Genomic DNA, 26,019 nt, shown 5'->3' on the forward strand with positions numbered 1-26,019 from the left:
TCAAGTATAAAAACACTGAACCTTGGCTTTTAAGCCAGAGAAGCCTGCAAAGCACTCAGAAAAAAATGGAAATTCGAGCATCTACAAATCCATTAAAACTGGACAAATCCCGTCTACTGATGGAGATCGTATGATATGATCACAACCTCCAGAACAGCTACTGTATCGACCTTAAGCTGAGATTGTTCCTAATTCTTCAGCATCTGGGACATACGCATTGATACTTGAGGTAGATTACAGATTATGCTGTCCAAGTATTGCACAAGTAGCCTGAGACGCACACACACACACAAACACACACTTTATGCCTGTTTTTTGTATTGTTTTGTTTGTGGATTGTGGTTGTGGAATTGGAGAAGAAGGGCGTGGTGCCACAACCAGAGTTTTGGTTAAGCTCTCCCTGGGTCCATGCCCTGGCACGAAAGGGCCAGTGACGAGTCACTGCAGCAGCCAAATCTCCAACTCTGGCCAGTGTCAGGCACATTAAAACCTGCAGTACTTAATATTATGGTGTATGAAGATGAAACTGAGCAGCACATTTTTTTTTATGAGAGAGGGATAGCCTACCTCTCTCATGCCACTGCCACAGACACAGCTGGAGGGCAGGCAAAATGGAAATGTTGTTCTTTTATCTCTTTTGAGGGATTAAAGAGGAAAAACTGCACAGAGAACACTGCTGGAGAACATGTGGCATCGGAATGCTGCTTTGTTCGAAGTCACTGTTTGCTATCTAGTTGTCGGGTGAGAAAAAAGCAGAAGTGCAGCAGTTTCTACTCCAACACAATAACGACCACATGGGCTTCCTGCTTATCCGTTCTAGACGTAGGTCAATACTTTCAAGCACAGAACACGCAAAATTGTATTTGACAATCCAGATGAGAACAGTTGTGGTAGCCTTTTTTTTTTTTTCTCATTGTTTATACTGCATTTTATTTCCATTTTGTTAAACCTTGTCTTGTCTATGTTGCTCCATTAGTTTGCGTCTAGCCCCTTACCTGGAGCCCTCGAGCACAATGGTGGCCCTGGAGTGGATGGATGTGGAGCCTCTGATCGGCTGCAAAGTTTCTGACTACATCATCCAGCATAAACGAGTGGAGGATCCATCAGAAGCAGAGGTCTACACAGGTAGAGATATTTAAATTACAAGAGTGAGCTCATTTCTATGAAAGTCAATGTTTTTTCTCCTCTGTGCCATAACTAAGTATTATTTATTCCTTTTTTTTGCCTTACTTAATGTCAGTCTCTACACTTAAGCTAAGGCTATTGAGTGTGCACATCTAAGTGGATGGTATACTTAAGTGCATTTCTGTACAAGCGCAGCCATGGGCGTTGTGTGTTTTTGTCGTGCAAGGCAACTGAATGCGTGCTCACCAGGTCTTCTGCGTGGGTTAGCGCATGTGTGTCTTCTTTGTTTGTGTTCGTATACTCTACGTGCAGAAATGGACACTAATGTGGCGTCAACTTTCTACTTGAAAAGAACATGAACACCCAACAATATGGACCTTCTAGCCTTCCAAGTCTGCTAACCTTCATGGACAAAGTAGAAAAGCCTGTACACACAATCAGACAGACTAATCGATACATGCAGGAACATCAGAACTGAGATTCTATATCCATGCAGCCACAGACAGCAGATACATCAGTAACTGTGCTCACATACATGAAGTATCTGCTATGCATGAAGTTACAGACCTTACCTTTGTATTGGGACATTTGAGATCAAATTGAGATGCAGGAAAGCGAATTACATCAGGTAATGTATTGCTGGGAAATCAATGATGCACCGTGCTTAAGGTCAAGATGAACTCATAAAGTTCTTTTCAAAATGGTGAGGAGGAGGAGGAGACGACAACAATAAAGAGAGCAAAAAGGATAGTTGCCATCAACAAATAAAAGAGTAAAGATCTTTAAAAAGTTGATGTGAATACTCAGAATGAGAAGAGTTGAAATCGAGGCTAAAGTTTTGGCTACAGAACAGAAGCAGGAACTTAGATTGAGGATGGGAGAAGATGACGTAGGGCAATTTGTCAGGCACCATAAATGGTGCCGACCATTGTGCTGTAGGGCTAGGGAAATGGTCATGGTTGTGACGAGAGGCTGGGGTGAGTCAGAGGAAAAGGGTAAGATTTAATAATATTGGAGAAATGAGGTGGTCTGGAAGAAGCTGGCTTTAGACATTGGGAAGTATGGACGGGCCATCCATCACCCCTGGGAGGAGTGCTGATGAAGCGTGGGCACCAGTGAGCAAAGAGAGGGTACAGGCAGCTAGACACAGGCATGCTGGCAGAGGTGAGGTAGGAAGGGGCAGATGGTGTGGGTGACTCACTTTGCTATGTGCCAGTCACCACTATAAATCATGTTGTAACAGAGAGTATAATGCAGATTAAAAGTCATTGTCTTCATCTTTTGTCTTTTGCTTCTCCTGTTATGTCTGTCATTCTGGATCTGTAATCGTTAACCTGTTTTGGTTACTCTCTCTGCACGTTCGTTGAGTATCTGCGAAGTCAAAACTAGAACTTTGGTGAAAAACAACGAGTGCGTAGATCTGTGCATTTGCAAATATGACTCTTTCAGGGAGGAGGAGGAGGAGGTAGTGTTAATTGGCAGGTTGAAAGCCTTCAATCAGTGAGAACGTCACCGTATAGGTATGCATCTGGGTCTGGGTGGCTCCCACTTTAACTGCAAATACTAAAAAACTGTAGCTACTCAAAACCTTTATTGTTCTCCAAAACGGTGGCTTGGAAAGGATCGCAGGAGTAGATTTATGAAATAATAGCTGCCTCTTAAAATGACGAGATCTTGTTCTCTGGACTCAGCAAATAAAATGGCATAGTGTTTGAGAAGTATCATTTTCTTACCCTTACTCTGACTTATTTTAAAATTATTGGATTTGTACTCCCTATCCCAACTGCTGGCTTCTTGTTTAAGGGCCTTCTCAGAAGCACTTTCTAGGAAAGGAGAAGTATGCATATTAAAACCAAAGCTAAGATAAATCCAAAGTTCAGTTATGAATTGCGCCCTGTTCGCCGTGTGTATACAAAGTAAGGAACTCCACAGTAGCGTGCTCTCAGGCTCTTCCATTCTTCATAGATGATTTTTTTTTCTCCCTCAGCTCCTCTTGTCTTTCACAGACATATACAAATACACAGATTCCCCTATGGAAGCTGCCAGTGAAACCAGTTCCCTACTGTTGGCCACAGAGAAGCTCAAATGGAGCACTTTGGGCATAAATACTTTGCTCGAGGGCATCTTGGTGGTTTTCTGGAAAGCAAGTGTTACTCCCTCGTTTTTCCCTGTTCATATTTTCCAAGACTGTGTGATGATTTGAACCAGTGAGCTTGTAGTCAAGCCTTCTTCTCCAGCATCTAAGGGTGGGTACACACTAAAGGATTATTCGGCTGAATTACAGTAAAACCATATTTGACAATCTCAGGGAAAAATCCTGATCCAAAGCTTAAGTCAGGGATGATAGTTGGCAGCGTGGACAAGTGTGAGGTGAGATTCAGTTTTCAAGTGTTAAAGAGGGAATATTATGGAAGACAAGACTTTTTACAGTTTCGCAGTAAAATGTGAAGCACAAAGATGTTTCACCAAAGTTTCGATGTGATCGAATTGCATCATTTCAGCACTCCATTGTGAAAGCTAAACCATATGTCCTGAGGAGGTTGAGCAATGTCGGCTAATTACAGGACTATTTTTTTAAATAATTCTTTTTCTAGTCTGTTTCTAAACCGTTTGACGAGCAGAAGAAAATCAATTGTTATATAAAGACATAATACCGCATCAAGTATTGGTATTAATAAATATTTAAACAATGATTTGAGAAGGCCAGTTCAACAAGAGGGACAAAAAAGTACAACTAGCTGTTATCGGAGCGTGCCACTGACGACAGAGGGCAGATGAGACACAGATAAACATGCTGTGGTGCGGAGACTTATGGGACTTTGACCATTGCCAGCATCACCGGTAATAAGTTCAGCACCTGCATCCAGGAGATGGGATTCAGCCGGCGCCGGCATCCACGGAAGCTGAGGCTGCGTTCGCATCCATTGAAAGTTCAAACGCTGCTTCGGGCTTGGTGTCTGAGAGAAGAAGAAAGATAGACAGCCACACACAGACACTCAGCCATGCTGAGTATGAGTCACACACCCAGAGCACACACATTCAGCCATGTGCACACTCATACAGATGGCAGACAGAGAGTGAGTATGGAGATGCAGACACTTGGATGCAGCCCTCAATGGGTTCCCAAAGCCATGTTTGTATGTCAGTGCTGTCTAGACTAGGATAGGAGAAAGGACCGAATCCATCTATTGTTAAGGTCAGTCATACGATAATTAGAATCAAGATGTCCGTAGGTCTCTAATTTCAAGAAGGGGTTGATTCTGTTGCCTTATTTGAAGACATTTTATGTTGCCTGGTGCTATCCCCTTGTTATTATTCTTCCCAAGCAATTTGATTTGACATGGTTCATAGGGCATGAGATCAGGTATGTCTGTGTCCACGTATTTTCAATTTCCAGTTTCCTTTATCTAAAAATCCAGTGTAAGTGACATACAAATGCCCTAATTCAAGCAAGATAACAGATAATGGTTGCGTATGAATGCATCTTTGCTGATTACGTCGATGTCCACCTTGAAAACTCCCCGGCAACATCGGTGAGAGCCATTCACAAATTCCGTCAGCTTAGTCGACATAGGTGGAGGTTTCAACTCAGTCATCGCTCCAGTTATCACCGAAGACGGGTCGTTTCTCTTTTTGAAATGCAGTTTTTCCAAAAGCTGGATGCCAGTTAATAAGCTGATTTGAATGATGTAATGTGCCACCCTTTTGGCTCAGGTTTTTTCATTCGTAACAACTTCCTGCATGAATGGATGCAATCATCGAGTCCTTGAAAAACCTTTACAGGGAATGCTATCTTCTTCAAAGCTAATATCCATAAATGTTGCTTATGTGACTCCCTCTTGCTTGGTAAGGATATTACACCTCTGCTCAGAACTGGTAAAGGGGATCTGTGTTGAGTGGAAATGTCACGTCAAAGTTTGAGTGTGTTGTGTGGAAGTGCCCTATTTAGTTTAAACCCTTCGTCATTATGGTGGGTGGTGTACAGATCAACCATGTTAGCTCACTGCCTGTTTCTAATACTGCCTCGGCCTCTCCCTGCAATTTGTCTTTTCTTTTACTCCATGTTCTCGTCCGATTCTAAACATGAATGCATCCTTATTCTTTACATCAGAAGCTTATTTTATATACTCCCCATGTATGGCGGGACACTTTGCTCGCCTACGTTTGTAGTATTCAAGAAAATAGGTCCTAAAAGTAAGATCAAGGAACAAATTGGGTTTCTTTTTCAATAAAGTTTTAGCATACCTTCCTTTTACCTTACATGCCCTGCAAAACCAGGCACCACCAAATTCCTTTTTTTATATCCTTTCTTGACATTTCTCCCCCGTTCTTTCTCTCTTACCTTGTTTTCGCTCCCCTCTTCTTGCCTCTTTTTGTGTATGAGGAAGCCTTTAAACGGATCAACTTGTTTTTGAAGCATTACCCATTCCGCTCACATCTGTACAAACCATCAGCAACAAGACCCCCATCTCCAATCCCCTCGGCTCGCTCTACTTATCGGTACTGTTTGAAAAAAGCCATCTTTTCTTGAAGGCTTCTCCCTGGTCCCTCACAAATCTCCCCTCTGAGGTCAACAGTAACCGGGAGATAAAGTTGCCGCTTTGATGTGCGCCGAGAGCAGCTGATCCCTCGGTTCGTATATCTTGTTGTTTATATGGACACGATGCTCTACTAGGAGCCCTCGGTGTCCCCACCCCAGCACCACGCAGTCCTGGACGCATGGTTGTAAAGCATTGGAGAGAGAATCATGCATCTGTTATGACACGAAGACTCCCAATTGTCATCCCCCAATTCTGTAGATGTTGGTTTTTGCATTTCTTTGTCAACATGGCTGGATTTCCGTATATCTTTGACGTCTACTGTGTTCTGACGTACACGGTATTTGATTTCTACAGTTGGTAAAGAGGTTTTCTGCTTGTTGGGACACAAGTCAGTATTGGGTACCTCTCCCTTTTATTCTCAAAAGTCTTCCACATAGCAAAGGCTTTCCTCTTACAGAAATATGAGCAAAAAGGTCCCTGATTAGCTTCATTACTCTTCCTCCTGATAACAGCCTGATTGCTATTGCAGGAACACCCGGCTCGTTGTGAAAAATGCTTCTACTCTGACCTCTCATATACGTCATACAGTAGAAGCCGGGGCAGCGTAGAAGTTTCTTTAACAACCTGAGAATGTCACCCTTGACCGCCTCCGTTCAAGCTTTACTGGTGCGAGAAAAAGAGTTCATCTACAGTAGTTTGGAAAAGTTAGGGATCCCTGTCCCAGAATCACGTAACATAGACCAAGATGCAGACGTACAAACCGGCTTAACAGTGATCCACTAATTCAAGCAGTCTAAAGAATATCATTGAGCAGGGAGCTTAAATGGAAGGAAGAACGTCCTGCCTGTGAGATGCAATCAAAAGCAAATTTACTTTGCTTTGCTTTGGGGGGTTCCCAAGTATTCTGTCGCCGCAGCAGATGCACGGCTCCGATTAGCTCCCGGAGTCTGTGTGCTCGACATATTATAGCATGTCAGCATCCACACGGGAGGCAAGTGAGGCGAAGAGTCGAAAACAGGTGAAGCAGGGGAGCCTACTGCTACATCGGTGCGGGGCGTCTCACAGTTTGGACGCCAATATACGGTCTCCAAAACATGATAACTGATCCTGATTGGCAGGGAAATTAAAATCTATATTTTTTTCTGACCTCTGGTGACCGCAGAGGAAAGTAATTAAGCAGCGCCGCTGACTGGGAGAAACTGAATTATAATTAAATGAAACCCTGAAAATCAGTGGTATTTTCATTTTTTTGGCAAGACGTTTACCTCTATTTTACCCCTCCCTGCTTATGTCTCCTGGACATGGAGCAAAAGCCAAATATAACCCTGCTGGTGGTATGTCCGCCTGCCAGTATAATTTGACCAAATGACCAACGCTCCAGGGAAAACCCTTTTTTTTGTGAACAGTATTTAAGACTATACTTGTGTACAGTAAGCTTCACGGAACGTCCTATCTATAGATACAGATAGATCTGTCATATAAGTGTCATGTATTCCTGCTGATCCTTCCCACATTCACTGGCAGTTGGACACATTATACTCGGATCTTTCAGGCTACCTGTTAGTGCCGTTTGTTTTTAAAAGTCTCTTCTCCTTCCCAGATTTCAGTCACATCAGTGATGGATGTGCTCGAACGAGTGACTCGACTGGGCCTCACACAGGCCTCTAGATGGCACACCAAGGCAGAGGCAACGTTCACAGAGAAGCCAGTTAGATAGGCAGTGCTGATGTGTTATTGTGGGGCTCAGCATTCCTCTACAGCAATAGGTCAAAGCAGATGGTGAATGTAAAGACGCAGATCATTTAGAAGAAACTTGACAAAAGAGTGAAAATAGAAACAACAAACGACCGAGCAAACAAGAGCGACTTTGGGTTCTGTGAGTGACGCTGTACTGACATTGTTGGTTTAACTTGAGCCTGCATAACAAATACATCTGACTGTCTAATTATGTTTTATTATGGCCAGTGATAAGTAACTGACCTGGTTTCAGCTCAATTTTAGTCATCAGAGCAGACAATCAGCCTCAACACAGCACTACAGGTTGTTTTGCAGCGTGGGAATGAATATGTAACTGCATTATAAAGTCAGACATCCTTCAGCTCTGTTACCTGTCTGTCACGCTGGGAGTTCCCAGAAAAAAATAAAAAAGGTAAGGTGCTGAAAATGTAATGAAATTTGTTGAATAAAAGACCCAGCTCGTACCCCTTTACTGGCTGAACTCGGAATGCTTCTGCGTTCCATTATCACAGTTTCACAATCCGTCTATTGTCTCATCAGCCGCTAATTTGGGTGGTTTTTCCTTAAATCACAGTTGTGCTGAGGTGACACTTTTTTGCGTTCATCAGCGTAGCACTGTGCTTCCCACAACTCGAACGCACGCACACTTAGCGCTAATTAAAAACCTGTGAGCCTCCGCCGCTGCCGTATACGACACGCGATTTTGTGACACGTAGAACCACCGGCGGCGGCGTGGCAGAGGAGGAGAATTACGGGGATTGGCGGGCGCGGGGGGGAAAGTGAGAAGAGATTGTTTGAAAAACGCGGAAAGGCGCCGTGAAGTGAGAAGAACGGGAGACAAAAAGAGAGGAGGCGGTGGCGGAGGGGGGGAGGCAGGAAAGATAAGACAAAGAGGAAAAGGAAGGAGAGAGGAAGAGGAGAAATCAGACAGCGGGCAGCACTGAGGGTTACACAGCAATGATGTCACCTCATGCTGGCACTGTTGGACTGAGAAACGGATTAGCCATTTGATCTTTGCCCTTATTTTAGTTCCAGTTTCCTCCTTTCCAGCTCACACAGCCGGCTTATTGGGATACATGACATGCGGATCTTCCCCCTGCGTTACTCCTCTCTTCTATCACATACCTCCACATACCTCTCCTCTTTCCTCATGTTCCCCCCCCCCTGCTTTTCTTCTGCCATCAGAAGTCAGTGGTATCCCCCTCCTCTGTTTATGTAACAGCTCCATCATTGGTTGAGACCAAGAATGCACCCCAATGCGTCGATAAGCCCTCATTCAAAGAGATTGAATTATATGGAGATAAACGGTGTCCTTGAGCATGGGTGCAGATAACAGATTGGAGTGACACAGCTGACTCTCTTTGTTTTGTTAATTAAAGATGACCTCATCGCTAAAAATGGACGCTGTGCACCTCCTCGTCACGAGCTTCGCCATCAGCAGATTGCAGATTGCAGGCAGGGGGCCAAGGGCTTTCTGCAGTCCCTTTCCCTTTTTGCTTCCTTTCCCATTTTGCCTCTTCACACGCACGTCGTTCGTCTCTCTGTCTTCGCCACAGGTCTAGACTTTCCTGATTTCTTTTTTTTCCGTCTCTCAATAATTATCACAATCCCTCAGTGTCCCCAAACTCTCACTAATGAATGTGTGCTGGAATTATGGAATTATTACTGAGACAAGATAAGGATGCTGCCTCTCAGTGCCTTCCTTTTCATTCATCATTGTTTGTTGTGGCACATTTTGTCCCCATCAGTTATAATGAGATCTGTGGGTGTTTGACACAACTTATGGTAGTCTGGACTTGATCTTTGTTAAATTTGGTGCTGGCTGAAAAATCAATTTAAAATGCATTTAAGCATTAAATTGGGATTGATTAGTTTCATTTTGCAATTCAGGGCATTGCAGACACTTAAAGTGGTGGAATAAATATTTACTCACAATGGAATTGCTTGCATTAATAGAACGGAAAGGACCAGCAGCCCTTCTTAGATTTATTGGAGGCCATTATAATCATTGACCAGATACATTTTGCTGTTGATACAGTATCTGTGCTCCATTGACCACAACACAGAAAACAGCTGAACCTGAGTTAATGCTGCCTAACATAAATAATGTATAACCTAAATATAATATGAAACTCGATATATATTGTCTCAACCTGCATTTTCTCTCTTACCCTTCAATTTTATATGAAAATAAAGACTTAAATATTCAATATTAGTAGTAGAGTAGCTACTTATACTCAATACATGCCCTCATTATAAATCCATGTAGTAATAAAACATTTATTATTTCATTATTTTGAGACAGTAACAGGGTGATACCGATTTTAACTGTCGGGACTGTAGTTTGTTGTGTCATGGGATGGCATTGCATCATACCAAAAGACGTTTATAATACTGTGTCCACTCTTTAAGTCAGTGTTTCAGCTCAATATGCCACCATCGTAATTTGTCCTAAATAGCTAACGTGACAGATGTGTTATCAAAAAGGCCACTTTCTCGCCAGTTACCGCTAACGGATCCCATTGTGTCACATTCCTGCCGCCCAAGCCTGCGATACAAACAAAATCTGTTTATTCCAACTTTTTATTCCAAAAAGGTATTGACCTGAACTATGGAGAAGACAAGGAGCCCAGACTTTAAATAAGGGTTTTGCTTGGTGTTTTTCTTCTAGGAAAACAGACCTTGAGAACTTTCATGTAACCCGAGTAGGGAGCTCCACCTGCAGCCGTGGAACTAGGGTTGCATTGGTTAACCGCCATTCTGTTTACATAAGCTTTAGGTCACTTTAGACAAAAGGCAAATAAAATGCACTCCCAGATACAAGCCCAATGGACACAGAATGGCCACCACACAACACCTGCACTAGCCAGCGTACAGGGAAAGTTAGCTGGCACAAGTGTACGGTCACCCTACGCAAGTCTCCTTCCAGTGTTACCACAGAAACACCATCAGATCCAGCCAGTCTTCTTGTCCAGGAGGTGGAGGGTTTCACTGCACATCAGTCCATCTATACGGTGCAGCGTAGCAATAAGACGCAACCCAACAGCCTGTTAATACCCACTACGCTATTCTTAATGACAAATCCAGATCCAGGGTTAGACGGAGCCCCAGTAAAAAAGAGCCAGGGCCAGTAAAAACAGACCTCACACAGGTCACATCATAATGGTGGACATGGACCCAGGGGGCCATTAGTCCGTGACAAACCACCACACCTGACCCAATTTCTTGCTGCGAAGAAAGTTCAATAACAAGCCCACTGCCAAGCAGAACGTCATTCTGTGGTTCTTCTTCTGGTACCAGCGTGCCACGCAGGGAGAAAGCCAGGAGTGTCCAGGATGAACAATTTGACATACGCGTAGAGCACCTGCCATGTTCTGCAACAACAGAAATAAAAGTAAAAAGTAGCAGTTGAACGTGGGGAATTGTCCAATACATTCATATTTGATGAGGAAGAGAAAAAAAAGGCTTATTTGCATGAGACAAATTTCAGTTTGCATACCACTGGAGGCCAATATTGTTCAGCTCTAACCTCATTTGACCTTCTTCCTGTAATTTCTGCCTGTAATGGAGCTGCAGAAATATGGCTGGCAGGATGACAGTGAAATTAAACATTAAATTTATCCTAAGGGATGATCAAATAATTAATTAATCGCTTCTTGCCATTACGTCTGCTTAACATGTTCCACTGTGTTTTCATTCATACCCATATGTTACTTTAGCTTCAGATATCACATCTTATCTTTGATTATGCCATGGCCTGGGTGAAAACTCAATTATTATTAGCTGGAAGGAAGTCGATTAATTTCAGATAACTGCACGGCTGTGACGTAATGCTCTTTTTACTCTTTCAAATTGAGGTATTATCAAGCTGTACGAGTTTCACTGAGCTGTCCATTAGTTTACTTTATGCTCAGCGACAACATGCAAACTCATCAGTCAGTACATTCAGACGAGAATCTGTTTGTTTCGTGGATAAACTGGTGGCACACACAGCTAATAATAAGTTGTTATGGAGGTACAGTGTATAGTGACTTTGGGAAAGCAACACTGGGTTTGTAGAAAACATGCATCAGTTATGTAATGGGCACTGGTTCCAATAAAATGACACATGGTTGCCTGTTTGTTGGGGAAATTATTCAGAGGCAGTTCCAGGGCTATGATTTTAACTCCCACTGGAGGCATGTACAATAATGTCAGCTTTGGAATTGTTTAAAATTTCTCCCAAACACTACAGATACTGTAGGACTCAGCTTGCTGCATATTGGAGATGTTTGCACAGTGCTGGATTAAAAACTCTGCATAATGGCAGGGGATCGTTTCCCTTTGCACACCCCAGTGAACATTCGTGGTTCACCGAGCACGTCCTCCACCGTGATGCTGTTTCTGATTTTTGATGATATGCTTTAGCAAATACTGGACGGATTCCTATGACATGCGGTACAAACTTTCACATGTTACGCAGTGATCCATTAGCTTTTTATGTTTGGTGCCATCACTGGTCAGTTTTTGAATTTGTATCTGGTTTATGATCAAGATCCAAAATTCCCTTTGTAATTGTGTTTTGCATTAATTACCAACTGTGGGCTGCAAGGTGGAGCAGTGGTTAGCACTGTTGCCTCACAGCAAGGTCGCCGGTTCGCATCCCGGTGAGGACACCCAGGTGAAGTTTGCATGTTCTCCCCGTACAGCGTGGGTTCTCTCCGGGTTCTCCGGCTTCCTCCCACAAGGTCCAAAAACCTGTTGAGGTTAATTGGTGATTCTAAATTGTCTGTAGGTGTGAATGTGAGAGTGCTTGGTTGTCTGTCTCTAAGTGTGGCCCTGTGATAGACTGGTGACCTGTCCAGGGTGTCCTCTGCTGGGATAGACTCCAGCCCCCCGCGACCCTAGTGTGGATTAAGCGGTGTATAGATAATGGATGGATGAATTAGCAACTGTTACTAGGCTAACAGACATACATAGACCAATGGTGCGTCACTGGTCTACATACAGTAAAGACAATGACTGTGTTACATTAATTAAAAACATATTTTCCTGTTATGTCTGGTCGTTAGATGATACTGTGCTTAAGTATTTGAAACCCCAATCAACAGACTGGTAAAACTTTTCTTTTTTTTAATCGCAAGTCTTATCATTGCGGTGTTCTTGATTTTCCTTTGAATCTGACTAAAATCTCTTTGGAGGGATTCCAAAAATGTCTTTATGCAGATGTGGATATTGGAAACGATACAACTGGCAAACGTCAGCATGCAACATGTACCACTTAGCCACAACTGTTGCCTGTATGCAGTCCCACAGATTTGATATATTCAGAGTGTTGTACTTCATATATATCACTCACAATCGCATAGTACCATCTGTAAAGTTTCTAAATCTCCCCAAATTCATTCTCAAGTACATCAACCCCACACAGGACAACTCTTGAGTCTACACTCAGGCCAACACAGCCAGTCTCCACATCGTGGTACACTTGTTTTATACAAAAAACAACAGTTCAAACTAAGTTTATCTGTACATGAGAGCAATATAGAATCCACTTTAATACACAAAGCTGCATCAAATCTATTTTAGCCTCCTCTCTCAAACCATGAAAAGACTGTTTTTATAAATAAATGATGAATCGTTGTGCCAGCACAATGCCTCAGCAGGGTTGTCCAAAGGGATGTCCCTCTACCTGATTTAAAAAACTTGGACAATTATGTGCAACTCAACCTGCTTGGAGAAATCTATTTCCCACAGTACTTTGTTCCTACCTCTAAGTTTCCGCCCCTCCCCTCTCACACACAAACGCACTTAAATCTGCTCGTTTCTTTCTTTGTGTGTTTCGTTGTTGCTTTCTTTTTTTAACCTCAAAACTCTCTGTCACAGTGTGTGACATTAGCTTCCGTGTGACAGCGCGCGTATATCTGCGTAATGTCTACTGTGCAATGCGAGGGTAAGGGAAAGGAAAAGAGAGGAAAGGTTGGTGTTGTGCAGGCTCGGGTGCGGGGAGTGGAGGCTTGAGTGCTGACAGTTTAACAGAAGAGGCCCCTAGCAGGTTTGGCAGCCCACAGGAAATATAAAGCTTGTGATTTGTTTGTTAATATAAAGCTTATGTTTTGTTTGTTTAAAAAGAGTCCACTGTGCTATTACCTGGACTGATAGTGGGTCGACGGAGAGAAGGAGCCGCAGCAGAAGGAAAAAGATGGAGGTGGTTTTATGTTACATGTATACATTTACGTGCAGTTATTTTGTGTACGGTAGATGCAAGAAAGACGCATAATCAGACATTAAATAAGGACGGCGGCGTTTTGCAGTGCTGCCATGCGAACTAAAGTTACACTGACACTTGTTATTAAATCATTATTATGCCACAATACTTACATTACTGCATTCATTCAACCTAGAAGAATGTAAATACGTTTCTACATCATGCGTACAGAGCTGACCCAGTGGCTAAAGTGACTGAGCAGCGCCCTACTTCCTCTTCTGCCACTTTTCCCCTCAAATTTCCTCTCTGAGCAAGAAAAAAAAAAAAAAGAAGTCCTAATGCGTGAACCCACTGACCTTGAGGATTTACACGTACACTCTCTCCCTCACACACACACACACACACACACACAACACACACATGCAGCTAATGGCTGAGGCAATTACACAGTGCCTGAATTCAGTAGTGTAATTGAAATGATATGTCAGGGATAACAGTATAGCAAGTCTGGCCTCCGACATCAAATGAAATGCCACCGTGGACACACACACACACACACACACACATGTCCACATCTAGAACAAATAAGGTTAAGCGTGGTGCTTGTGTATGTCCATAGTAAATTGTATACATTATCACCTCGCTGTGGTTTATAAGCCCAACTTTTGTGTTTGCATTTTTCCAACTGTTGCAATGTTTTGCTCATGTTTTTGCCCTCTTCCCACCCACAGCTATTGCACCCCATGCTGCCCCTGGAGGGCGGTGGGAGGAGGAGGGGGGGGAAGGATCACCCCTCCCATGCCCTCACCCACCCCCCTCCTTTTTTTTTTGTTATGTGCAGTAGGGTTTTTTAGAGAGGGGTATTCCTTGTTTTCCTACAGAATTTGGGCCAGTCTGGGTCAAGAACCGTTGCTGTTGCGGGCCAGCAAACCCCTTTGAGACGTTGTATATGATATTGCTCCGTACAAATAAACTTAACTTGACTTGTTTGCAGCTACATCATAGTTACAAGGCTCGGGTGTGTTTTAATCAGAGCGGTTCTCTCTGTACACTGTCCGTCAGCCCAACTCGTCACGTTCCCATGATTTGCTATTATTTGTTCCCCTCTCTGCTTACTAAAAAGGTCACCTGGCATTTACCATGAGGTTTTAATCGCCATGTAAGCTGGAGAACACGCAAAATGGCTTTTACCGTAATAGAATTTCAGGGGCCTTAATTTTTGCCAGCTGTGAGCTGTTTTGGCTTTGGTATTGACAGAAATGTTGACGGACCACAGGCCTACCCATGAAGGAACCCCTCACAAGGGTAGAACCATAAATGCTGCTTCTGGGTGGGTTTTGAATATCTTATTCTGCTCTTAATGGATTACATTTTGATTATCATTACCTAACTCCGGCATGTGAGCACTTACAAGCTACCACCGTGGAGGCAGGTAAAATTGGACGTCTCTCAGCAGAAACGAGCAAACAACCATAGACGCAGCCGTACACGTGTGCCAATATGTGTGCCAGTGGCTTGTAAAAAACACTTCCAGTTTAGCAGTTGAGTCACCCCAGTCTCCGCTCGCTCAGATGCATGCACACAACACCCCTCCTTCGCAGCTCCTCTCCTGAATGAAAGTAGATGTTATGATCGTCTCTGTGCTCCTCGAAACACAAGATTGTAGCAAACAAAGTGTTAATAATGAGTAAGGTAGCTTATTCACGTTGTACGTTTTTATTGACGACACGCATAAGACAGGAAGTTAACGCCGGGCAATGAGGAAACACTTATTAGTAAATGATTCAACATATTGCTTTTGTCAAGGGTTATGAGACCACATGCTGATGATTCATAAACTGTTGTTTGCAACAAATGTTGTTGGAATTTCCTTTGACTCGAGCGGCTACCTGATCAGAAGAGATAAAGCACATCGCCTGGTGGTTAAAACCAAGTTCTCAAAGATTAACACGATGTCGAAGTTCGCTTCCAATCTTTGCTAGAACGACTTTCGACTCGCGCCAAAGTTTAGATCAGCTACAAAAATCTGTCTTTCTTCTACTGAACAAAAAAAAAAAAGGGAATACTTGTAAATCATGTTTGTGTTGCTTTGTTGTAGCTGCATGCGGTGAACATTTCCAGGTACCTTTCACGCTCAGGGTGCCAGAATCGTTTATCAGGGTTCTTATCGGACTTCAGGTTCAGGTGATGTCATGTTGTGTTTGATGTCTTGTAAATCAGCGAAGAAAAAAGGCCGGGGCATCGGCTTCGTTTATTTCTTTGGTGAAATTCAAGATACTTTTGCTGCATTTCATTTAGAAACTGCTGTTTTTCATTTATACCTGAAGTTAAGCTTTTGCTTTATAACGACAGACATACAACATATAATTCTTTATGAAATAACTGTGTTGTTGTCTTTAATATATATGGATATTAGTGCATTTTACTTCTAGGCCTTCTGTGGCGTCCTACCTGAATCAAACCACCTCGTAACACCGTCATTATGACGCCACAGCTACAGAAACCATCAGTATCATGCAGAAAGGCAGCATAGCAGGACATTGCATTGCAAACAGGTATCTCATGTAGCGAGAATGAATGTCATCACTAAAGCAAGAAACCCAGTTAAAACAATTCAACAAGTTTCCATTAACTGCATCCACAGCTGCACCATATACATCACATCTAGCAGGAGCATCAATATCAACCCAATAAAATGACAAAAATATATATACTCACCAAAACTTGTTATTATTTGAACACAAACTCTGTCCTTTCTTTCCTCATGAGGAGTTCAGTCACTCTGTTGAGCAGGTAATTCTTTCACTTTCAACAGTAAGTCCTGTTCTATCTCCATGGAGGCTAATGCTGAAAGTCGGGTCTGTCCAGTCGGGTTTCTGGCTTAAGTTTTAATTTGCTTTACGGCTGAGAATGTCCGCTTGCTTAACTTAAAAAAAAAAAAAAAAAAAAAAAAAAAAAAAAAAAACCAATACTTTTACAATGAAGTTTTAGCTTGTGCAAGTCGCTCCAGATACCGCTAGCTTTGACTCAGCTCTTTGACCATCCAATCAGAGGACGTGAAAGTGCTGACGTTATCATAGGTCAGCTAGCTGGCCCTGGGACCACCAACTCTCAATCTGATTGGTTAAAGCAACAGTTTCATTGCAATGCATTTTAAGCAACAGGCTCCGGCACTTTTGATTCTGAAGGCCTCAGGGCAGATTTCTTTGACCCTGGCAAAACATGATGGCTGAAATATGATTGGATAAAAACTCATGATGTAGACATACACTGCTTGAAGCCCCACAGCCCAGAGACACACTATGAAATGAAGAGAATAGACTGTTGGGAATTATGTGAAAAGATTAATGGGAAAGAGTTTAGGCCAGCAGAGAAGGCCTGGCTGGCCCTGATGGCACACCACTGGTATATATATATAAGTTTAAATCTATAATAATATCTTGTTTACATAATGTTTCTTCATTTAATTTCATTATTAGCGATATCATTTCCTTCCTCCAAAACTGACACTTCCATGTGGAAATGTCTTCACTGTGTGCTCACATGACGGTACATTGTGTACCCCCACTAAGCCTGCACACTGCTCTTATATTTATGTAATTGCATAACAATTTATAGCTTTCAGATGGCTCTGTTTAGAGAGGGTTTGACCCATGGAATGTGTGGGTAGAGTCTTCTAGGTAAGAGTATATGATTCTTAAAAGAAGTAAAACACTGCCTGTGTTCTCCTGCTGAGTCCTTAAATTGATAATTATACAGTAAGGCACTCAAGAGCTACCAAGGAGCAGACCAAAGACATTTGTCTTTACTTTAGTCTTCCAGATGGATCAGTTAAGCGTTTTCTCTGTGCTGTCAGGGACATAAGTGGTCTATTCACACTGTTTGACCAATTATGACACGTTGCCTCGCTAAGCTAAGCTCCTGGTTATTTATGTGTACGAGAGACATGATAGTTACAACTCTGTTAGTGCAAAAGGGATGTTCAGTTTATTTTAAGTGTTGATTTTTCACCAAAACTGCGAAGGAGCAGTGTTGTAATTTAGCTCGATAATTGCGTGTTTTGTGTCTCTAATAAATCTTAAATGAGTTAAACAATCATTCCAAAAGTTTCTTATGAGCTTTCTTGATTAGTTTTAGCCACTAGGAGATGTTCAGAAGGCAGCGAATAGGACTCAGTCTTTCTTTTTATTTGTTATAAGTGTGGTCATAAGGAATGGTTACGGTAAATACATTATTGGTATGAAGACGTTATACGTATAAATAGAAAACCTTCAGTCGCAACAGAAAAGCCTTGAGCTGAGTTAGAGGACTGAAGTGAACTTACACACATTTCTGTCTTTCCATTGATTGGTCAAACCACTACTATTCCCCCATTTGTGTTTCTGCCACACATTTTTACAATTTTTCTTTTGTTTATTTCACTTATTACCCCTGAACTTATGCAAATCCCAGTTACAAGTCCTAGAAAGTTCTGTAAATATGTCATGCGGGGAGACGTGTGCGCTGCTCTGCCAGTGCTCATTTGTCTACGGGCTACATTTTCATGGAGCCGTAAAAGAAAACGATGATCAATAGCCTATACATCAGAGAGTTGGTGAGCGCACTGGATGCTGCACGAGCATGAGTCAGTAGGTCTGTCATTTGATTTCTGCAAGTTAATATTATAGTAATCACCGTACATGAACTCGGTCCCACAAAAACACTGGAGCTCCTGAAGTGTACTCTAGTCACGCAACAACTCCTTGATTTATTCTGATTATCAAAACATCCACTGACATCATCATTCTTCTCCACGACTACATCCAAAATCATAAAACATCAGAGCGCTCACCGTCTTTTTTTTTTTTTTCCTTTACTGCCTCATTGTTTGACTCTTTACTTTTTTTTTTTCCTCCCTTCTTTCCTTCCCTGTATTCGGAGCTATCTCTTTCTACTTTTAGGCATTGTGAAGTAGCACAAATCTGGCATTTAATGGCATTCCTCTCATAGTTGACTGTAATAAAAGTTGGGAGAATATTTTTAAAAGGCATAATGAACACAGGCCAAAGCAAGTCAACCATCCATCTTAAATAGATAATCACCAATTATTTCTAATAAGTGGTCTGCTCGGGATAATTTATTGTTCCACCGAATTTTGGTATGTGAACATAATTACCTCGCAAAATGCGGGAACTTCAAGAAAAACAGAGCGAACCGATCACCTCTGCAGTGTCCAAGGCGTTCAGACTGTGAAGTGGAAGGGGAGAAAAAGTTATCGGGACTCTGAATAGATCACAAAAGCGTTGGCTATGAATCAGGACAGCTGATATTAACTGACTAAAAAGGTGGAGCTAATTATAAACATAGAGCCACATTGTTCGTGTGCAGGACCAGCTGTAGGCAACACGGAGTCAAACTTCTGGTGTCATGAACTGTAATGCACTTTAACAATTTAACATTTTAGTGGATGCTAAAAACCAGGATCACCTTAGAACGACATCTGCCCTTCACCTTCAGTTCAGTTCATTGATGAGATTTCGTTTTCTATGAGACTTTTGTCGATGATTTTGTGTCAAAAAAAATCAGAATTTCTTTAGAAATAATTATGTCTGCGTTACAAAAGCCAACCCAGCTGATTCGATGTGTTGGTTTTAGCTTTATTAACTTATTTTGTATGCATTATTTTTATAATATTCTATGATTATGCTTTCCACACCTTTGGCAAAGAGTCTGAAATGTGACCAATGGAAAGCCTTTTCAGCAGAAAAACTACTGTTTTTAGTCTTTATTTTTTAGATGAGTGTGTCCTAAATGCTGCTAAAGGTGCAAAAATGCATTTCATTGTTAGTATGTATGATTACGGTCTTATAGTTATTACAAAGAATAAAGAAAGTATTCATCAACCTCTGTTTTTCAAAACTTTTGCAAAGGTTTGTATTATACTTAGTAGAGAAACCACATTTAAAATCTACAGTACAAGCAAAAAATCATTTTTAATAAGAACTTCCACAAAATAGATGTAACCAATAAAATATGGGATGTTTTCTTTTATCCATCCATCCATTATCTATGCAACGCTTAATCCTCACTAGGGTCACAGGGGGCTGGAGCCTATCCCAGCTGACTTAGGGCGAAGGCAGATTCACCTGGACAGGTCACCAGTCTATCACAGGGCTACACTTAGAGACAGACAACCAAGCACACTCACATTCACACCTACGGACAATTTAGAATCACCAATTAACTTGTTTTTGGACCTTGTGGGAGGAAGTTGGAGAACCTGGAGAGAACCCACACTGCACGGAGAGACCATGGAGACTCCACACAGAAAGATCCCGAGACGCGAACCGGCTACCTTCTTGCTGCAAGGCAACGATGCTAACCACTGAAATTAACATTTAGAAGTTAAAGTTTAAAAAACAACAGTATAGGGGCGCCGCTATAGCTCACCTGGTTGAGCTGGCGTCCCATGTGTAGGGCTACAGTCCCAATGTGGAGGTCATGAGTTCAAATCCCGCTCATGACCCTTTCCCACATGTCCTCCCCCCATTCTTCTCCCCTACTTTCCTGTCTCTCTCTCTCACTAACATTATCCAATAAAAAAACCAACAAGTTCAAAATCTGAATTGGAAGACAGTTCCTCATCATTACATTGTCACAATATGGAATTTCCTAATTTTCCAAGAAAACACCGCTGACCTAATTTGCAGGTCATTGTGTAAAACAACCGCTTATTTTTACATTGAGCAACCGAGATAACCTGATGATGTTTTCACTTTCAGTAAGACTTCACATCAACACTGTACGCTGGTGGTCTTGAGGTTTGACAGATTAGGAGAACGTATGAAAGCTCGTGCTGATGTAAGTTGCTTATAGTAAAAAGTAACAAATGGGAATTCCTGCCTGAAATGTACGTAATAGCACACATGATACTCCATCAGCATCCAGGAGAGATTGGCCCAACATAATAACCAAAACGTTCAGGTGTTTAGATGTAGCTCATGTTGATATTGACGTCTTCGCTGCCGCCCTTAAGAGATTTTAATAACAGTATAAATGAATCCAATTTGAGAGACATGTTTAAAAAAAAAAAAAAAAAAAAGGTAAGACCTTCGAAAGAGCAACCCTGCAACAGTGCTGGAATGTGTTTTGGGGCAACCTCCTATACACAGAGCTCTTTCTGTGAAAAGGTCAAATCATTCATTCGTGCAGTTCTTTTTCCTCTCTTCTGCAACCTTTTCTTACCATCCCCTTGTGCCCTACCAGCCAGACTTACTCCCTGTGTTTATAAGTTGGCCCATGTATCATAAGCTAAAACTAAGCTGCCCTTTACCTCATGTAGAAATAGTTGGAAATCCAACCGTTTGAGAGCTTTTAAACTATTTTGACAGGTCCCTCTTTTTTTTCCATCACCCCCATGAGCACTGGAAACTGGCGTTGTGTGTGTCTGTGTCGAAGCGAACAACCGCGCGTCGCTCGCCTTTTTCCCGTAAGCTGACATGAAAGATATTTCACAACTTGTGAAGTGCTGTTTTGCGAGACACGCCGGGTGCTGAGTGAGATGTCATTGTAGTACTACCATGTACCATGTGTCCATAAAGGAGAGATATCCTGTTTTCCTTACAGTTCTATAATGTGGTGCGCATGGGCCGCTGCCAGTAAAAAGTCACATGTAATTCAGCCTCGGGCTCGGTGCCGGCGAAATGGTTCCCTCTGGACCAGGCGGAGGTGAAACTCGCAACACCGGAGACAAACGGCGCAGTCATTGATAAGGACGGAGCTGCTGGGATAAATGTAAAAATTCATTCATGACTAAGTTCATGTTGAGCGTTTTTTTTCCCCTCATGTTGAAATATGCAGCGGTTCCAAAACATATGGTATTGTTTTGTTTTAACGAAGAACAAAAGATGAAATACGAGGTTTACAGATAAAGTTTGCTTTGGTTTCCCTCCTTTTTTGGCAAAAAATGGTAAAGTGACCTTATTTGTAAGATTCTTTTTTTTTTTCTCTCTGACTTCCTTTCATCTCTCTACCAGGTGAGGTCCTGAGCTTGATGGATGACCTGTTCTCCGGTTTGGGTTCGTCCTGCGTCGTCGCCGGGAGGAGGAGCGGAGACCATCCCCACTCTGTGCTATATTCAGTGGTCTTCAAGTGCCTGGAACCCGACAGCCTCTACAAGTGAGTCTGCAGATGCCCTCTGCCTTTGTCTTCACCTCATTCCAGCGCACTGAGCCATAATTACGCTCATTACTGCCCCTCTGAGGCAAGAGGGCAGAAAAATGATACCCCGACAGCTGTGAGGGGGCAAAAATGAGTCATTGTCAGACTCAAAAACAAACTTGGACGAGCAAAACAGAGACGAGATGACTTGTTTATTCAAAAAAATATATTTATTTTTGAAAATCCAACATTTTTTTTCAGTTATACATGAACTAAATTGAGGACTAGTTGTCAAATGTACAGTATGTCTGCTTCTGCGTGACTCCTGTTAGGCTTTAAAGACCTTATGGTGCGTAGCTGACAATTCAAAAAGCAGATGTAGTACCGAACCAAGGCCGAATTGCATAACACAGGATGGTCTTATTTATTTGTTTGGTGCAGATAGCAGCTTAAAATGCTAAAGGCTCTGTATAAGTTTGGCAAAGTCAGCTTATGTGCATCTGTGAAGTGAAGGAAGGTGGCTTCTAGTCTTTAGATGTTAAGTGGGACGAAAATTTTAGCACAGATTAGGATTTTATTCCTTGTTTTTCAATTATTATCACTATTAAAATGAGAAATTATAGACAGCACAGTCCTCTAAACTAGCATATCCCACTCACCTGCAGTATTCGGCGACACAGTTTTTCATCTCAGTTTCCAATTTATTCCAATCTCTGCTACTTTATCTGATTGTTTCACCGTATAAAGACCTTTGATTTAGGATTATATCATGGCCGTGTTTGCAGCTAGCCCAAACAATAATAGCAACATATCAGCAACACCACAACTTCCTCTGGTTATCTACATTTCTGTGTTGTTTTGTTTCCACTTTATTCAAAGTCGTGTACATCCGACTGACATAAACAGGAACACGAAGGAATCTTTGTGATTGTTTTTCACTGTTGAGTCATTCGGCATTTATATCGTTTTTACTGCGAAGCCGACATCGTTTGAGACGTCTTTGTCGTGACTACTCGACCACAACGACATAACCTGTCATAAACCTGGCGTAGCAGCTCCAATTATCAGCCTTAAAGAAGCTGTTGAGCTTTTATGTGTTAACATGACTGTTGTGTGTGGCTGGTTTTGACACTGGCTGTCGTGAGACCAGTCATGAATATTTTCCTTGACCTCAACTGCAAGCGGTACAATTCGCACCAGTCATTAAACCCGAGTCATGTGAGCCTAACCCCTCGGTTAATGTCACGCTGCCGTGTCGTGGTTGCGCCGATGCCATGTCAGTCTTACGCGCAGCCCGGCGAGGGAAGTGAATTTTGACACTTTCTCCTGGACAACAGCTGGGTCCAGTTAAACCAGGGAAACATACTTAGACTTAATGTGGTGGATGCTTCCGTTCTTTTATGTTCTCTTTGGTCAGAGGGTTTAGTGAGCACAGACGGATCCTTGGTACGAAGCAGTGTTTCGTAAAATGAAAGGACAAGTTAGCCACTCTTTATAGATTTTATGGGGTGCTTTTGTTGCGTTTGCTTTTTTTTTTTTTGCAGTTCTTTTTTTTTGTTTTTTTTTTGCACCGAAGGAACTGATGAAGACGATTTCAATGACAACTAAATGACGCATCATTAATTACTGTACTGCGTCATAGTAATCGTTTCCACTCAAGTAAGTTATTTAAAAAGGGCACTTCAGACAAAGAAATATACTTGCCTTCAAATTGAGACATTTTTGTCCCCCCTTAGGATATTACTGTGATTTGCATTTGCTACGAGCCTTTATTCATCCGCCGCTACATCTTGAAATAAAGTTAAAAGACCAACAATAATGGGTGAAGCAGACAGGACCCAGATGTTGTTGTGGCTGTAATGGACGCATGAAACACACACACACAGCCGTCTCTATTTTTTTTTTTTTTCCTCCTTCTGTATTTTCAGGTTTTGTTCTTCAGTATTTTGCTATATGGTGGCCTTGGTTTGTTTTGAGAACTTCAGCATTGGCTCTCCAAAAGAAACAGGCAGGATTTTAAAACTATGGGAAACCTGATAGAGTCGTGTTTTCCCTGATCTATATATGCATGTGCCGTACCAGCCAAAGTTAGACAAAAAAAGAAAACATCTCGTATGTTGGATGTTGCAACAGTTTAATTTTACTTTTGTAGTGGGAATCAAAATGTCAGCGCAGTCGAGGCATTTCCACTGCATGCAAGTGCAATCAAGTACTAAAGTAAATAAAGAGAAAGCTCTGTGTACAGCAGGCAGAAACAAATCCACATTGCTTTAGGAGATACATCAATAGGGAAAATAGGAAGATCTCAATTCATAGAGTATTAGTTAGCCAGGGTGGTGCTAATGACATGAGATGAAAACAAGTTTAATTTAGTTGTGTTGTAGATGTGTTACATACACAAAAGGAGCTTTACTATGTGTGCGAGTGAGAAGGTGATGGATTGATTTGATGTACAGTAGCTAGGGATCTCCTTCTTACTGTAAAATATATAAGCAATGTGTGTGGGAGTGTGTTTTTGAAGTTAATCTAATAGTTACATTCAGGTACGTCATTAGCTAATGAACCTGTCAGCTTCACACAGAAGAGAAAAGTGTATTAGTCCATATTTAAAAAGGATTTCCCAGTTCAAAAAGATCATAAAATAAACCCCACACAAGAGCCAATAGTTGCACTTTCTCCAAGCTGATAACAAAATTAGGATTTAGTCAAAACCTGTGATGTCTAACATCCACAGTTTTGAACTTTCCTAGAAGTTTTGACAGTGATGAACAATAGTGAGGAAACAACAATAATGTTAATCTGTGCAAGTCAAGCTTCTACTAACAAAAACCTGCAACAAGAGGCCTAATTTACAACTTTGTAGGCCCGCTATCTTTGTTTAGGCATTCTCAACCGTGTTGTTTTTCTCCGATAAGAGCAGAACTTACGTCGGAATTACGTCCGAGGGCACATCTGTTTGCAGCCAACTCCACTTGTCTTAATCAAGAGCCTGATAAGAGCTCCACTGGTATTGGCGTTACACTTGATCATTACCCACTCTGTTATGACCCCTAATGTTTCCCTGCAAACTAAGCTGCTCTATGAAAAGCTGAAACCTCATTTCAAAATATGACATTTTAGGAAAATAAGCAGTGATTACCATTATACCAGATATAATCTAACATTCTATTGTGCTGTAACCCATTGATTCCAAAATGTCAAACGTTAGAAGCAGCGTGTGCTGAAGCTGATTTTCTTTCTCTGCAGAGCGAAAATACTGCAAAATAATGCGCGAATATAGCTGTTGGCTTGTCGGACTTTGGCACCGTTCAGTGACCACAAACCTTTATTGTTAATGTAGACAAGTGAGTGGCGTTATTGGATTGGTGTTTTCATTCGTTGATGAGTTTGGCTCACAGATTGTAGTCTGTGGATGATGAACACAGGAGTAGACAACTAATACAGAAGAGTATGCAAATCCAGTGATTATCACCAGTGTTACTGTTGTCACCAGTATCAAAAACATGTGCAGGAAGCAGCTGGAAAAAGTCTGAATCTGCATTGTGTTTTGTTTAAAAGAATTTCTTTATTGTCTTTAATTTTTCATTTAGACCACCATCTAAAGACGTTGCCTCTGCTCAGAACTAAACATAGCTTTAGTAAGTTGTGCTACTTCACAGTTACCTTCTAATGACGGAAAAGAGAAGATGCGTTTAGGTTACAGTAAAACAAATCAGTAGTTTGAACCAGTCGTTTCCATCAGTGCATCCATCCATCCATTATCTATACACTGCTCAATCCTCACTAGGGTCATGGGGGGCTGGAGTCTATCCCAGCCAACTTAGGGTGAAGGCAGGGGACACCCTGGACAGGTCACCAGTCTATCACAGGGCAACACTTAGAGACAGACAACCAAGCACACTCACATTCACACCTACGGACAATTTACAATTACCAATTAACCTCAACATGTTTTTGGACTGTGTGGGAGGAAGCCGGAGAACCCGGAGAGAACCCACACTACACGGGGAGAACATACAAACTCCACGCAGAAAGATTCCGGCGCCCCCACCGGGACGTGAACCGGCAACCTTCTTGCTGCGACGCAACAGTGCTATGCAAACTTTCTCATTTTTGACTTTTTTTTTTTTACAGAAGGACGAATGTAAAAACTTCTTTCTCTGCTTTTTGTGAAATTAAAGTTGGAACAACTCACTTAAACTACTTAACCCAAACAGTTCTTCCCAGACAGAAATCAATATCTTTAAAAAAAAAAATCTGGACGCTAATCGAAACAATATTCTAAAGGAA

General features: G+C 41.9%; 1 protein-coding gene across 1 annotated transcript in view; it reads left to right on the plus strand.

The window, feature by feature from the left end:
- Window positions 1-26,019, plus strand: part of astn2 (astrotactin 2) — a 298,857-nt gene that overhangs the window by 259,992 nt on the left and 12,846 nt on the right. Inside the window, exons 20-21 of the mRNA XM_008279213.1 lie at window positions 977-1,125; window positions 21,606-21,747. Coding sequence (XP_008277435.1) covers window positions 977-1,125; window positions 21,606-21,747 — 291 coding nt within the window. The remainder of the gene's footprint in view (window positions 1-976; window positions 1,126-21,605; window positions 21,748-26,019) is intronic.

This window comes from Stegastes partitus, unplaced genomic scaffold (assembly GCF_000690725.1).
Source record: "Stegastes partitus isolate 25-593 unplaced genomic scaffold, Stegastes_partitus-1.0.2 Scaffold148, whole genome shotgun sequence".
Classification (NCBI taxonomy): Eukaryota; Metazoa; Chordata; class Actinopteri; family Pomacentridae; genus Stegastes; species Stegastes partitus.